The sequence below is a fragment of the Dunckerocampus dactyliophorus genome, chromosome 5 (genome assembly GCF_027744805.1).
Source record: "Dunckerocampus dactyliophorus isolate RoL2022-P2 chromosome 5, RoL_Ddac_1.1, whole genome shotgun sequence".
Lineage (NCBI taxonomy): Eukaryota > Metazoa > Chordata > Actinopteri > Syngnathiformes > Syngnathidae > Dunckerocampus > Dunckerocampus dactyliophorus.
The window spans coordinates 20,147,343-20,158,962 of record NC_072823.1 but is presented as its reverse complement, the minus strand read 5'-3'; the positions used below and the strand labels follow the sequence as shown (position 1 = coordinate 20,158,962).

The 11,620-nt window shown below is 40.0% G+C and overlaps 1 protein-coding gene across 4 annotated transcripts; it reads right to left on the bottom strand.

Moving 5' to 3' along the window:
* Window positions 1–377: 377 nt before the first annotated feature.
* Window positions 378–11,240, bottom strand: nr2c1 (nuclear receptor subfamily 2, group C, member 1). 4 transcript variants are annotated; one of them, XM_054776699.1, is made up of 15 exons: window positions 11,117–11,160; window positions 10,955–11,046; window positions 9,873–10,011; window positions 8,321–8,515; window positions 8,123–8,201; window positions 7,859–8,038; window positions 7,621–7,771; window positions 7,429–7,525; window positions 6,803–6,987; window positions 5,258–5,411; window positions 5,050–5,171; window positions 4,835–4,980; window positions 4,162–4,299; window positions 3,983–4,088; window positions 379–1,740 (listed from the first exon to the last, which is right to left on the bottom strand). In XM_054776699.1, the coding sequence occupies exons 3-15, from the start codon at window positions 9,945–9,947 to the stop codon at window positions 1,569–1,571; spliced, it is 1,800 nt and encodes a 599-aa protein (XP_054632674.1). In that variant the 5' UTR covers window positions 9,948–10,011; window positions 10,955–11,046; window positions 11,117–11,160; the 3' UTR covers window positions 379–1,568. The 4 variants fall into 4 exon arrangements, with proteins under 4 accessions (XP_054632676.1, XP_054632674.1, XP_054632673.1 ...); XM_054776701.1 differs by having other exon boundaries at window positions 378–1,740; window positions 4,835–4,977; window positions 10,955–11,240; XM_054776698.1 differs by having other exon boundaries at window positions 10,955–11,240.
* Window positions 11,241–11,620: the final 380 nt, after the last annotated feature.

Sequence of the window (11,620 nt, the reverse complement as noted above, 5' to 3'; positions counted from 1 at the left end):
GTTGTATGACATCCCTATCAGCAGTGTAGTGCATCAACAGTGACTTACCTCCCACTTTGTTCCGTGAGCGGAGTTCTGGTCGGATTTCGGTGAGGAGGAACATGGTTCCGGTTAGTTGCTGGGGTCACTTAAGTAAAGAGTTTGGCACGATTGCGTTCAAATGCGTTCAATATGCGTTCAAAAGAGTAATACATTTGCATCACAAAACCCTTGCTAACAAAAAAGTCAGACCTTTCAGTCACTCTGGGTTATTTTCTCTTCTCTTCGTATCACTACGGGCTCTGGCCTGTCCATTGTTGTGTGTTTACTTGCACGGATGGAGACTGCTGCGACGGGAGCCTCTCGCATCGCAGCAGTCTCCATCAACTGTGAAATACATACATTTGTAAGTGTAATGTTCCCTACAGCAAAAACATATACTGTACATAAAATAAAGAAGTTGCTTGTGTAATCATTACATTGGAGATATTAGCCCTGCTTATTAAAGCTGCAGCTTTTGTCGCCTTGTTTTGCAATTCCTCCAGTGTTGGATCAATGAAGCCCAAATCCTAGCAAGGCCGTGGGAACGCAGCACCTGGCTCTTTGCTCCAACATTCACTCAAAACTGGAATCAGATAATCCACTGAGTCAGGAACGGCGTGAAAGCCCCGCATTATGTCACAGACTTGCACAAACCTTCAACCTTTATAGTTGCAATTCATTTGGTCTGAAATGTAATAATGAATTGCATGCCAACTCTTAAAAGTATAGGAAGAACCTCACACTGTACACTGCAAACGTCACTTGACCCGAAACACGGCAGGGTAAACACTTATGTGAATAATTTAACAGCAACATGTAAACAATCTGCTAGCTTTATTGGAGCACGACCTTTCAATAGAGTTTTTTTTTTTTTTTTTTTAAACATTCAGGTTTTATTAGTTTCTGGACCAGACCCAGACCGTAAGAATTGTATTTAAGGAGTGCTGTGGTATGTGGCTATGATGTAATGTCAATGAGCTCATTCTCATCTGAACATAAAAAATACAACATAGAATTTATTTTTATTTTCAAATGACAAGACCGTTATAGATATATTTTTTTTGTCCAAAAGACAGGATGTGATCATCACAGAGTGCTCCCCACTAAAACCTCCTCCTCTTTGTTACATTCTATTTACACACTTTACTTATCATCCACAGTGGAAAAAAGCATTGTTGGTCCTATCCTTTGGATTGGCAAACAAATACAGAATAAAGGTTATAACCTTTTAGAACAGCATTTCACACATTATTTCACATTTAAAAAAAAAAACCCAGCATGACCATATAAGGAAATGGTGACAGAAAAAACGTGATCTGCAGAAAGAGCAAAGGCCATAAAATACTACTTTATGTACACTAAAATGCACTCTACTCTTCCAATGGTTCAGTCCTGATTGTGCACATGTTGGCAGGCTAAAGGGTCATGCTCTACTGACCTGATGAAGAGGATCCACATAAATAAGAAGCTGCAGTGACCACGCGGTGGCCGAAGATTCGCTGTTGACGGTCTTTAACAGTCCTAATATTCCAAGCATGAAAGAGACATCACACCCCAGGAACAGACTGGCTGTTGTAGTCGCTGGAGTCCATCTTGAGGATGTAAGGGATGATGCTGTCGATCTGCACATTGCCGATGAGGCCAGCAAAGAAGAGCTCCTCTGTGACAGCTGCACTGATTAGCCGCAGGGCGGGGAGACGCAGCAACAGCTTGGACAACCTGGGAGCAACACAGTATTACATGTTTATTACACATCAAGGAGTATCAACCCTGTTTGCAGACATCAATGACGTCCACTGAATATTACTGGTATTTCCGAAGACATTTCTTAGACTGTGAACGTATATTGTTTGCTGGTCGACAGTGTTTGTAATGAGTGCCTGCTCAAAAAACATTGGCATTAACAACTGTGGCTGTAGGCCATCTCCTGATGTAGTACAGTATTCTACTAACTCCAAACAATGACATTAGCTGCATTTAAAGTATGAGTGGTCAGCATCCAGCTGTCTGTGGGAAACTCACGCATGTTACACTGTCCTTACATTGTACTGTTGTTTAAACTCATTTGAATTCATCAGTGGTATTAATGCTGGCTGAGCAGTTTGCTGCTTAACGCTATTACAACATTGGATCTGCTGATACTGTGTTGTGCAATATACTTGTTAATAAATGACCATCTGGTCAAAGAGAGCTACATTTCCCTTGCCACTTTCTCAAGCACTCCAAATCATTCAAGATCTACTTCCATCCATCCATCTTCTATGCTGCTTGTTCTCACTAGGGTCGCGGGGGTATGCTGAAGAGTATTAAAAAAATCACATTGTTATATAAAATGTTTGTTCGTCTTTGTTTAGCAAAATAAATGCCCCGGCTATAATTACAGAATTTAGGAGCTTTGAAAGGGGCCTGCTAGCTAGAACTGATAAAGTTTGACGGGCTTCTTCCATAACCAAACTCATCCAAGCATGCCTTTATGGACCTCTCACTGCCATTAGAAAAAGGGTATTCCCATTAAGCACATTTCAAAATTGTCCAAAAATGTCCCTTAACCCAACCACCAATATATTAACTGAATTAGAGGTGTGTACTAAATAGCATTTGGTTGTATACTGATACAATAAAAGGACGTAAGTAACTAAGGCTGTTTAGTGCGTCCTAAATCTGTGAAAACTGAAGTTGAACACACTTTTTGACTGTGTTGGAATTTCAAATAAAGCTATAAAAAAAAAAACAACAAAATGTGAACATGTCAAATAAAGCATATGTCAGTGTTTCCCATGCATTTATTCACAGCCCTCAATAGGTAGGTGGCTGTATGGATGGTAACTCTGCTTCTTAACACACCCCATAAGCACCTTGTCTGCCAGATTACAAGATGATGGAGGCAAACTTCAACTTGTATATGGAAGTGCTCTTTACTTGCAGCTACCAGCTTTGCATATACTCAATTATACTGCACAAAGGAACAGGAAGTCACTAACCCAAACACCCACCTCACTCATGGTGTGAACAACAACAACAGAAAGTTTACACATATGGAACACCATACAACCTTATCTACAGCACCACACAGACATCAAAATAAATGCCTACGCATGAACATGTAATTGTAATTTATACACCCCTATCAACACACCTCAAAGCATGCTGAGCAACTGTCTAGATACTCTTTTCAAAAAGGTGACTAGCGACATCTGTTATGGAATATTTTCGTAGTTAAGAGCATAGAAAATCTATTTATGACGTAAGTAGATGCGAGCGTCTTCGTCACATACACATGAATGCACAGGCGACAGTGCGCAGGGATACGGTGGGAGACAGATATAACGACAAGTGTTTTGTGAGGTGTAATTTTTTTGAGAAGGAATTTTTGTGATGCAAATGTATTAATCTTTTGAACACATGAGAAGCCAAACTCTTTACTTACAGTAATTGTCCTGAGCAACTAAGTGGAAATATGTTCATCAAGGAAATCTGACCAGAACTGGCCTTAGGAGACCAAGTGGGGGGTAGGTCGCTGTTATTGGACTACAATGCTGATGGGGATGTCATACAACTTTATGGGGAAAAAAAAATCCGAACTATCCCTTTAATGCCATGTCTCACCAATGTAACATTACTGACACCTAGTGGCCAGAATACTATATAAAACTTGTCTTTCAATATTTTGACTAATAAAAGTCCATAGTCAACCACGGAACAGCGGTCATTAATTAATCAAATTTTTGAAAAACCGCGATAGAGTGAGGAAGCGATGTTTGAACCGCGATGCACGACTGTATGTCCTTTCATAGAACTCCTTGAAGAGTATAAACGAGTAAATCCACTTTAAAGTTATGTGCCATTGTTGCTGTCCACATGTGCAGTGTGTATCAATTTTATGTTCAGAAGTTTACCGTTACCGTTAAATACAGTATAATCCAGTCTTCGCAAATCATGTGAACAGGTGAAAGAGACTAACCGATAAGAGTCCTCTGGGTATGTCCTAGTTACGTAATCCTGCAGCTCGATGTAGGCCTTCTCCTGGAACCTCTCTATCTGTGGAGTATTGTCTATGCCAGGGTGATCTGATACAAACAAAAAACATAAATGAGTCAGTTCATCTGTCTCTGGAACACTGCTCCATTATATAAAACTCACCAGGGCTGAAGAGAACAATGGCTTTGAGAAAGGCGTATTCGTATGCATCAGGAGATAGCTTGGACATGCTGTTACAGAACTCCTGCAACCTCCAGATGTGCTCCATTACTATCTTTACCCGCTCCTGGGATAACTTGTCTGTTGGACACCGTGACAGAGAAAACAAACATGACGAGATGAAAACGTCCATCCATACATTTTTAACCTAAATACCTATTTGGGATGCATAGGAAAGTGAAAAACAAATAATAGCTTTGACCACATTGTCATTTATTTATCATTTAAGTATAAAATATCAGCAACACAACCAATGCTATAATGGCAGTAAGAAGCAAGCGGCTTGGCCAGCATTAGTACCGCTGATGAGTTCCTTGTAAACAACTGTACGGAAATTGTTTCACACCAACAGCTAAGTAGTGTGACACGATAAAGTGCCTACAGAAGTAGATAAAGCTGCTGGATGTTGACCACTCATACTTGTGGCGTTTATAAATAAACAAAATCTGTTAATGCCAATGTTCTGTTAATGAGCCAGTGACTATAGGAGACTAAGGGGTAATTATCAAAGTAACTTAATTATCTGTAGCACTTTAAAATGCCCACATGCCACATTATGTATGATTGTTGAGTAGCAAATAGCTAGAGGTGTATTATTTAAGAAGAAAACTCTTACCTTCCTGCAGGCTGTTCTGCAGATGGCTGATGATGGCACTTAGGATGGTACCAACATTCATAACGTTGGAACACTGGGCAAGACCCAAAGCAAACAGCTCGTTCCAGCAGGCTTTCATCAGGTTGATGTCATTGTCGTCTTGACTGCTGTAACACAATCACAACAAGGTGAGTAGTCGCAAAAAGAGCTGTGGAAACTTACCATCTATGACTTACCCCAAGGCTTGAAATGCAGGTATTGAGCGTGCCCAGTGCATAGACAGAAAAAGGAGGCGTGAAGCTGACTCACAGATGTAGTTGACGTTGAGGTACTCTGGCACGGGCACAGGCATCATAAGCTGTAGGATCGCAGACAAAAACATGAGCACAGCAATATTACAAGAAAAGAACAGTGTCCACGTCAGTGATGATGCTTTTACTGTACCTTGAAGGGAATATGACTGTCAGAGAGCAGCGAGCCTTCCAGCTCCAACACAGGGCCAGACTGGTCTCCCGACATCAGCTGCATGGTGGCCTCCAGGTTGGTTCCTGAGGAGCCATCTCCAGCGTGCAGGACTTTGGCTAGGGTGTCAAATGCTCTGAACAACACACAGGATAGTACCCTTTTAACATTATATGGTGAGAAGTATTGTTGTCTTTGCTATCGTTTTTTTAGTGAGAAGGATTAGGCAAAAACTACACGGCCAATTTCTGTTTAATTTTCTGGATGTACCATTACATGGTGCAAATCCAGGTAAAATGGAGTTAAAATGGAACAGTTCCCCCCCACCCCAGAATGCAAAGGTAGAGTCCCATTTGTCTATTCTATGTCATCATCGAGAAGTAGCCGAGGGCAGAGCTCCAGGCTTTATTTTTAAATGTGTAGCAAAGCATGTTTTTTTTTTTTTTAATTTCCAAAATGTCCTCCAAGACAAGTTGGGCTCATGCACAATGTCAGCTCATCTAACTAGCTTTTTGTCATTTGAGTCACAATGGAAGCTCCCACCTGCACCACAACAAAAAATGGAAAGGGGTTGTTGTCCGTAATCTGGGGTGTTCAAAGTGCGGCCTGATGGCCATAAGTGGCCGTCAGCTTTGTATTTTATCGTCCCGCAACACATTGTGGAAATAAAGTGAAACCAAAAACCCAGCAAAAAGGGGAAAAAAATACAGCAAAAAGGCCGCATGTAATAATACAACAAAGATTTGTCGTTGAGTATTAGTTGTAAAATGATCAAAATTTTAATGTAATTAAATCACAGTTTAAAAATGAATTAATCATGATTACTGATTATTTGCACTATGTTTGAAATATGCCCTTTTTACTGTATTTTTTTTTAAACAAAAAGATAAATGACAGGACACAATTTTATATATTTGTATCTATTAACAGCTTCAAATGAACTGAAAATTGAAATCATGCTAAAAAAATAAAAATTTAAATGAAAATACTACAAGTCTGAAAGTCTAAAACACCAGTCTCTTTAATAGTAGCAGGACATTTTAATACCACTTTAGCTGTGTTATGATCCATGATGGGTTGAGGTTTTTTTTTAATTATTAAAAATAATAATAAAAAAATTTTAAAATACATTTAAAAATTCAAAGCGCACAACCCGCATCCTTTAATTTTCAGTATGCGGCCCTCTGTGGAAAAAATTTGGACACCCCTGTCTTACATCATCCAGTGTGAACCAATAAGTAGCCTGGATCAAACCTTGGCGGATGTCTGCTGTCTACTGAGTGCCATTTTAGTTTAAATACAAACTCACTGATATACCTCAGCACAGCAGAGCAGCCTGACGTTGTCCAAGATAGGGACTTCAAGAAATGTACTAAAAATAAAACCTAAGCACGAGACCACATGGCCCTGCCGAAAATCTTATTACTCAATGACAAAGACAAATGAGCCTCAATATTTCTTCCTCATGCTCGTGTGCATCTCCACTATATGTCACACACCAGACACTTTAAAAACTCCCTTACTCACCGTGTGATATCGCTGGCTGTGTGCTCATCTTCCTGCATGTCCGTCATGGAGCTGTCGCCATTGCTGAGCGTCTCCACGCCGATGAGGTCATTCCCGCCGTCGCTGGCTTCTCTCGTCTTGTTGAGGTGGGCGAGGGACGTCACCACATTGGCTAGCGTGCCAAGGTCACCTTGGGAAGGGTCATCCTGCCGAGGAGGACACAGAAACATTAAACTGCAGCAACAGTCTGAAGAATAATTATACTATTAGATTAAAATCAGTCGCACCTCCACTCACCGAATCATTAGGTACACAATGAATGAGATCTAATACAAGATCTCTATCAACAATTTTGCCTTTATAATAATAATTCTCAATTTTTGATTGGTACATTTAACAAAACTGTTATTAATATGGTTGTGTTTTGATCCCCTCATTTAGCTACACGATGGTCAAAATGTTAGAAACACCTCACTACAAATGAAATTATTCAAATTAATATTAAATTAATACCTCTCTGACTGTGTCAATCAAAACTGAGCATTATCTTTGCAAAGGCAGCTGTTGTACTACAATGATCAACTCTCATTATATGGGTGTACCTAATATTGTGGGCAGTGAGTGTATGGTGAATATACAAGAATTACATTGTCCGGGGAGGCTGGAATCAAGATGGTGTTTTCCAACTTAGGGAACGGTTGTTGGATGTTGAGCAACATGCTGGACTCCAGCAAATTGGCAGACCTGTTTGTATTGAGATTTAATACATACAAAATTACATGATCATTAAAAGTAATAATTTCAAGATAGACATGATTTAAAGTCAAGGTTGTAAGTACCTGGAAGTATCTTTTTCAGTCACAAACGTCGGGGTGGCTGCCAAAGGGCTGCACAAGTTCTTGCGGATGTAGATCTTCTCTGTGGAGGCTGCACAGTTGACAGATTTCTCCCTGGTGGGCACATCCATTGGCTTCCTCTCACACTGCACAGCTACAAGGCAGCACAATAACATCAGTCCTTCTTGTCACATTACAACATACATTTGGCTGTTGTTGACTATATATTGAGGTGTCATACAATCTTGTTTCATGCCCAGTGCGATGCAGCGTTGCAGCCGACAGTACTGGCAGCGGTTTCGGTGAATCTTGTTGATGGCACACTCTCCGGAGCCCCTGCATGTATACACCAGGTTCTTCCTGATGCTGCGTTTGAAGAAGCCCTTGCAGCCCTCACAGCTGACAGCTCCATAATGGCGCCCTGCCAGAGGGGCACGAAAACAACATCAGCGAGATGTGTGTCACTAGAAAAATAGCATTAAGGCAAATTAAAGCTAATTCCAACCTGAGGCCTTGTCTCCACAGACAACACAATATTCCACAACTGGCTTGGAAATAGACTGGTCTGAGCCCTCGGTTACAAACTGACAAACAGAATACTGTTATTAAACCCTTGCAAACAACTTATTGACAACACATGGCTGGCCATGAGTCATGAGCCCTTAGCCATAAATCTGGATCTATCAACATCCCTGAGCAATACCTGAATCTGCTGTCCAGACAGCTCAGGGGAGGCAAACAACAGCTGGTTGACCCCAGAGCTGTCCGGAGTGGTGAGAATGACCTTGTTGGGGGAGCCGTCCTGCCTGGCCAGGATGAACTGTTGCTTTACGGGAGAAGCCGGCTCAAGTGCTGTGACAATCTGGATCTTCTGGCCCGTCTGCGGATCAGTCACGATCTAGAAAGATTAGATTGCAAATGTTAAATGAAGGCCAGCAAATAAGTCAGTATTCATGAGCATTATTTCCATAAGATAACAGTGCAATGTGCTATCAGGTGTTCTTTGACCCTTTGATCTCAATATTTTAATTGTAGTACATCCTATGAAGTCGAATGACCCTGTGGTGCACAATTTGGAAAAAAGTTGCACACAACTTTACAGGAACAAGTGCTGTCACCGTTTAAAGTGGTTAACTTTTTACACTTGTAAGATAAGAATGTTTAAAAATCAGATGCAAATCTCAGCATTACAAGTTTATCTTTTTTTTAGATTTTAACCCTTGGTTAAAAAATTAAATGCAATAATATACCAGTCAATCCTTTAAAACTACTTTAGTCTGGAATATACAAATTAATTACATTTTGGGACATTTTTCTACTTTTAAAAGGCCATTATGTTTATATAAAATACCCAAAAAGGTTTTCTCTGATATACATATCAATATAAATATACATATCAAATTTTATATATTTGTAGATTTTGTAACTCTTTAAAAGGCTAGTACGTTTACACAATCAATAAAGAGACACACATTTCAGCAGAAGCGACCCTTTCAGAAAACCGTAAAAGGTGTGAACTTGACCTTCTGGGTGAGGGTGCCCCACCTGCCTAATTTCATGGCAGGGGGAAAACTGGCATAAGTTTGCGTTAAGATTCAGTACAGGCCAAAAGTTTGGACACACCTTCCCATTCAATGAGTTTTCTTTATTTTCATGACAATTTACATGGTAGATTCTCAAAACTATGAATGAACACATGTGCAATGATGTACAAAGAAATGTGAAATAACTCTAAATATGTCTTATATTTTAGACATATTATTGTTATTCTGTCCTATAATTTTTTTTGATAGCGCTGCAAACCCTTGGTGTTCTCTCAATGAGCTTCACGAGGTAGTCACCTGAAATGGTTTTCACTTCACAGGCATGCCTTGTCAGGGTTACTTACTGGAATTTCTTGTCTTATTAATGGTGTTGGGACCATGGGGGTTGTGTTGTGTGTGTGCCCAAACTTTTGGCCTGTACTGTAGATGTGGGATCCAAAATGGCATTTTAAATTGTTTTCGATGGAACATTTTTTGTTGTTAAGAACAAATGTGTCTGCTACTTTAGGGACCAGAGATGATAATTCTAAAATGTTTTAAAATAGAATATTCTCTCGCAGAGTCTATCGACATTCATTCAACACAGCCAAAATGGCATGAAAATGTAACAATGTCACAGAGTGTCCCCATAAATGTCTAAAAATGTTAATAATATTAAGAGTGGTTAACTTATTTTTCCACTTGTATGACACTGAAACCTGTTGACATTACCTGGATTCGATGTCCCAAGGACATGTTTTTGTCTGTTGCTGACACAAGTTGGATCCTTTGGGTCTGCCCATCCATGCTGGTACTGCACACATCCACTTACAGCCCCACCTCGCCTCACTGCCCCATAAAGTATGCACACCTGGGGAAGAAATATTTATCCTTCATATTTTATTTTGACCATCTGTAGTTTTCAGTGTATTCTGGTTTGTCTTTTTAATTGCATGTGCACATTACTAAAATTATATAATTGCAGATTCTCAAGAGTACAACAGTAGATTTGGGACAAAAAAACACTGAAATGCACTACGTAAATACTTAAATGGGAGTACTTTGTTTATAATTTGTTTTTTACTTATGCTTTCAACATGACATATCCTTCCCGTTTTCTCTTCCTCTAGCGACATCATTTTGGGCACAATTTATCCTCTATTAATAAAGTGTTTTTAATGTAATCTCGGTCACAATTTTAATAGCTCAATCCTCTGTGTGCCATCTTTAGGCTATATAACTATAAACAACTAATGTCTGTGGCGCATGTTAGCAATTCGGACGTAGGCTAATGCAAAACAGACAATTAAATACAGATTATTATGTCAGTAAAGTGGCATCAAAAAAGAGGAATGGGTGTGCAACGCATACAAAAACGACCCTCTGTTTTCCCAAAAATCGATACGGAAGATAAAGTATTTCTTTTCCTGTGGGTGAAAGGTCAACATTGAAGGGTTAAAGCATGCTACGGCTGCAAAGGCCCGTAGAAGCGGAAACATAGCGTTGATAAAGATGGTGGTCGGATTATAATTTTAGTTTATATATTCTACCGCAGAGCATCACAATAGGATTGTAATTATTCAACCATCTTAACTTTTGCCTCAGATGGTGTCACATTCCCATTCTGGCTCGTTGCTGTTTGGAAACTAGCAAACAAAGCTAACATGGCAGCTAACGTCAGCTAGCTAGACAGCCAACTAGCGCGGCTACGTAGCTAATAGCTTGCGGGCGGGGCAACTATAACCTAACCATTACCGATGTTTGTACAATAAAGCTACGTAACCAACCTATTGGTTTTGCTGTTACATACTTACTTAGTGCCTTTACAGCTCGCGGGGGGACAAGAGCGCTAACGGTGCTAGCAGCAAGCCAATGGCAGCGTCCGTGTTACAGAGCCCTCCGTCGCCTTTGATGTGGCCGGACAACGGTGTCGCTAGTCAGTCTTCTCAGCACACACGTTAGTAAATATCCCTTACCTGTCTAGAAGCTTGTAACGTGTCAGATATTCGTGAATTTTCTATATATAAAAAAAATAATAATTATCCGCTTTGCTGTGCTTGGTGGGAGGGTCAGAGTTCGTGACCTTTTTTTCTTCTTCGGGGAAACGATTCTGGCGCATGCGCAGATTTGCTATGATGTTATTAGGCCCAGAAGTGTAACCAGGAGTTATTTTTCTGCTTTAGTTTTAATTTTTAATAGTACGTTGATGAAAATCTACTTACAAAACTTCATTTGGCAAATTCTGGGAAACTTTTAAGTAAAAAAGTGTTATATGTATTCAGATTATAATTCATACATTTTCTATATGGCTGGTCCTCATTAGGGTCTAGGGTGAGCTGGAGCCTATCCCAGTTGACATTAAGGGATATACCCTGGATTGGTCGCCAGTCAGTCACTGTATACAAACAGCCATTCACACTCACATTCTCACATAGACAATTTAGAGTCTCCACTTAGTCGAGTGCATGTTTCTGGATATG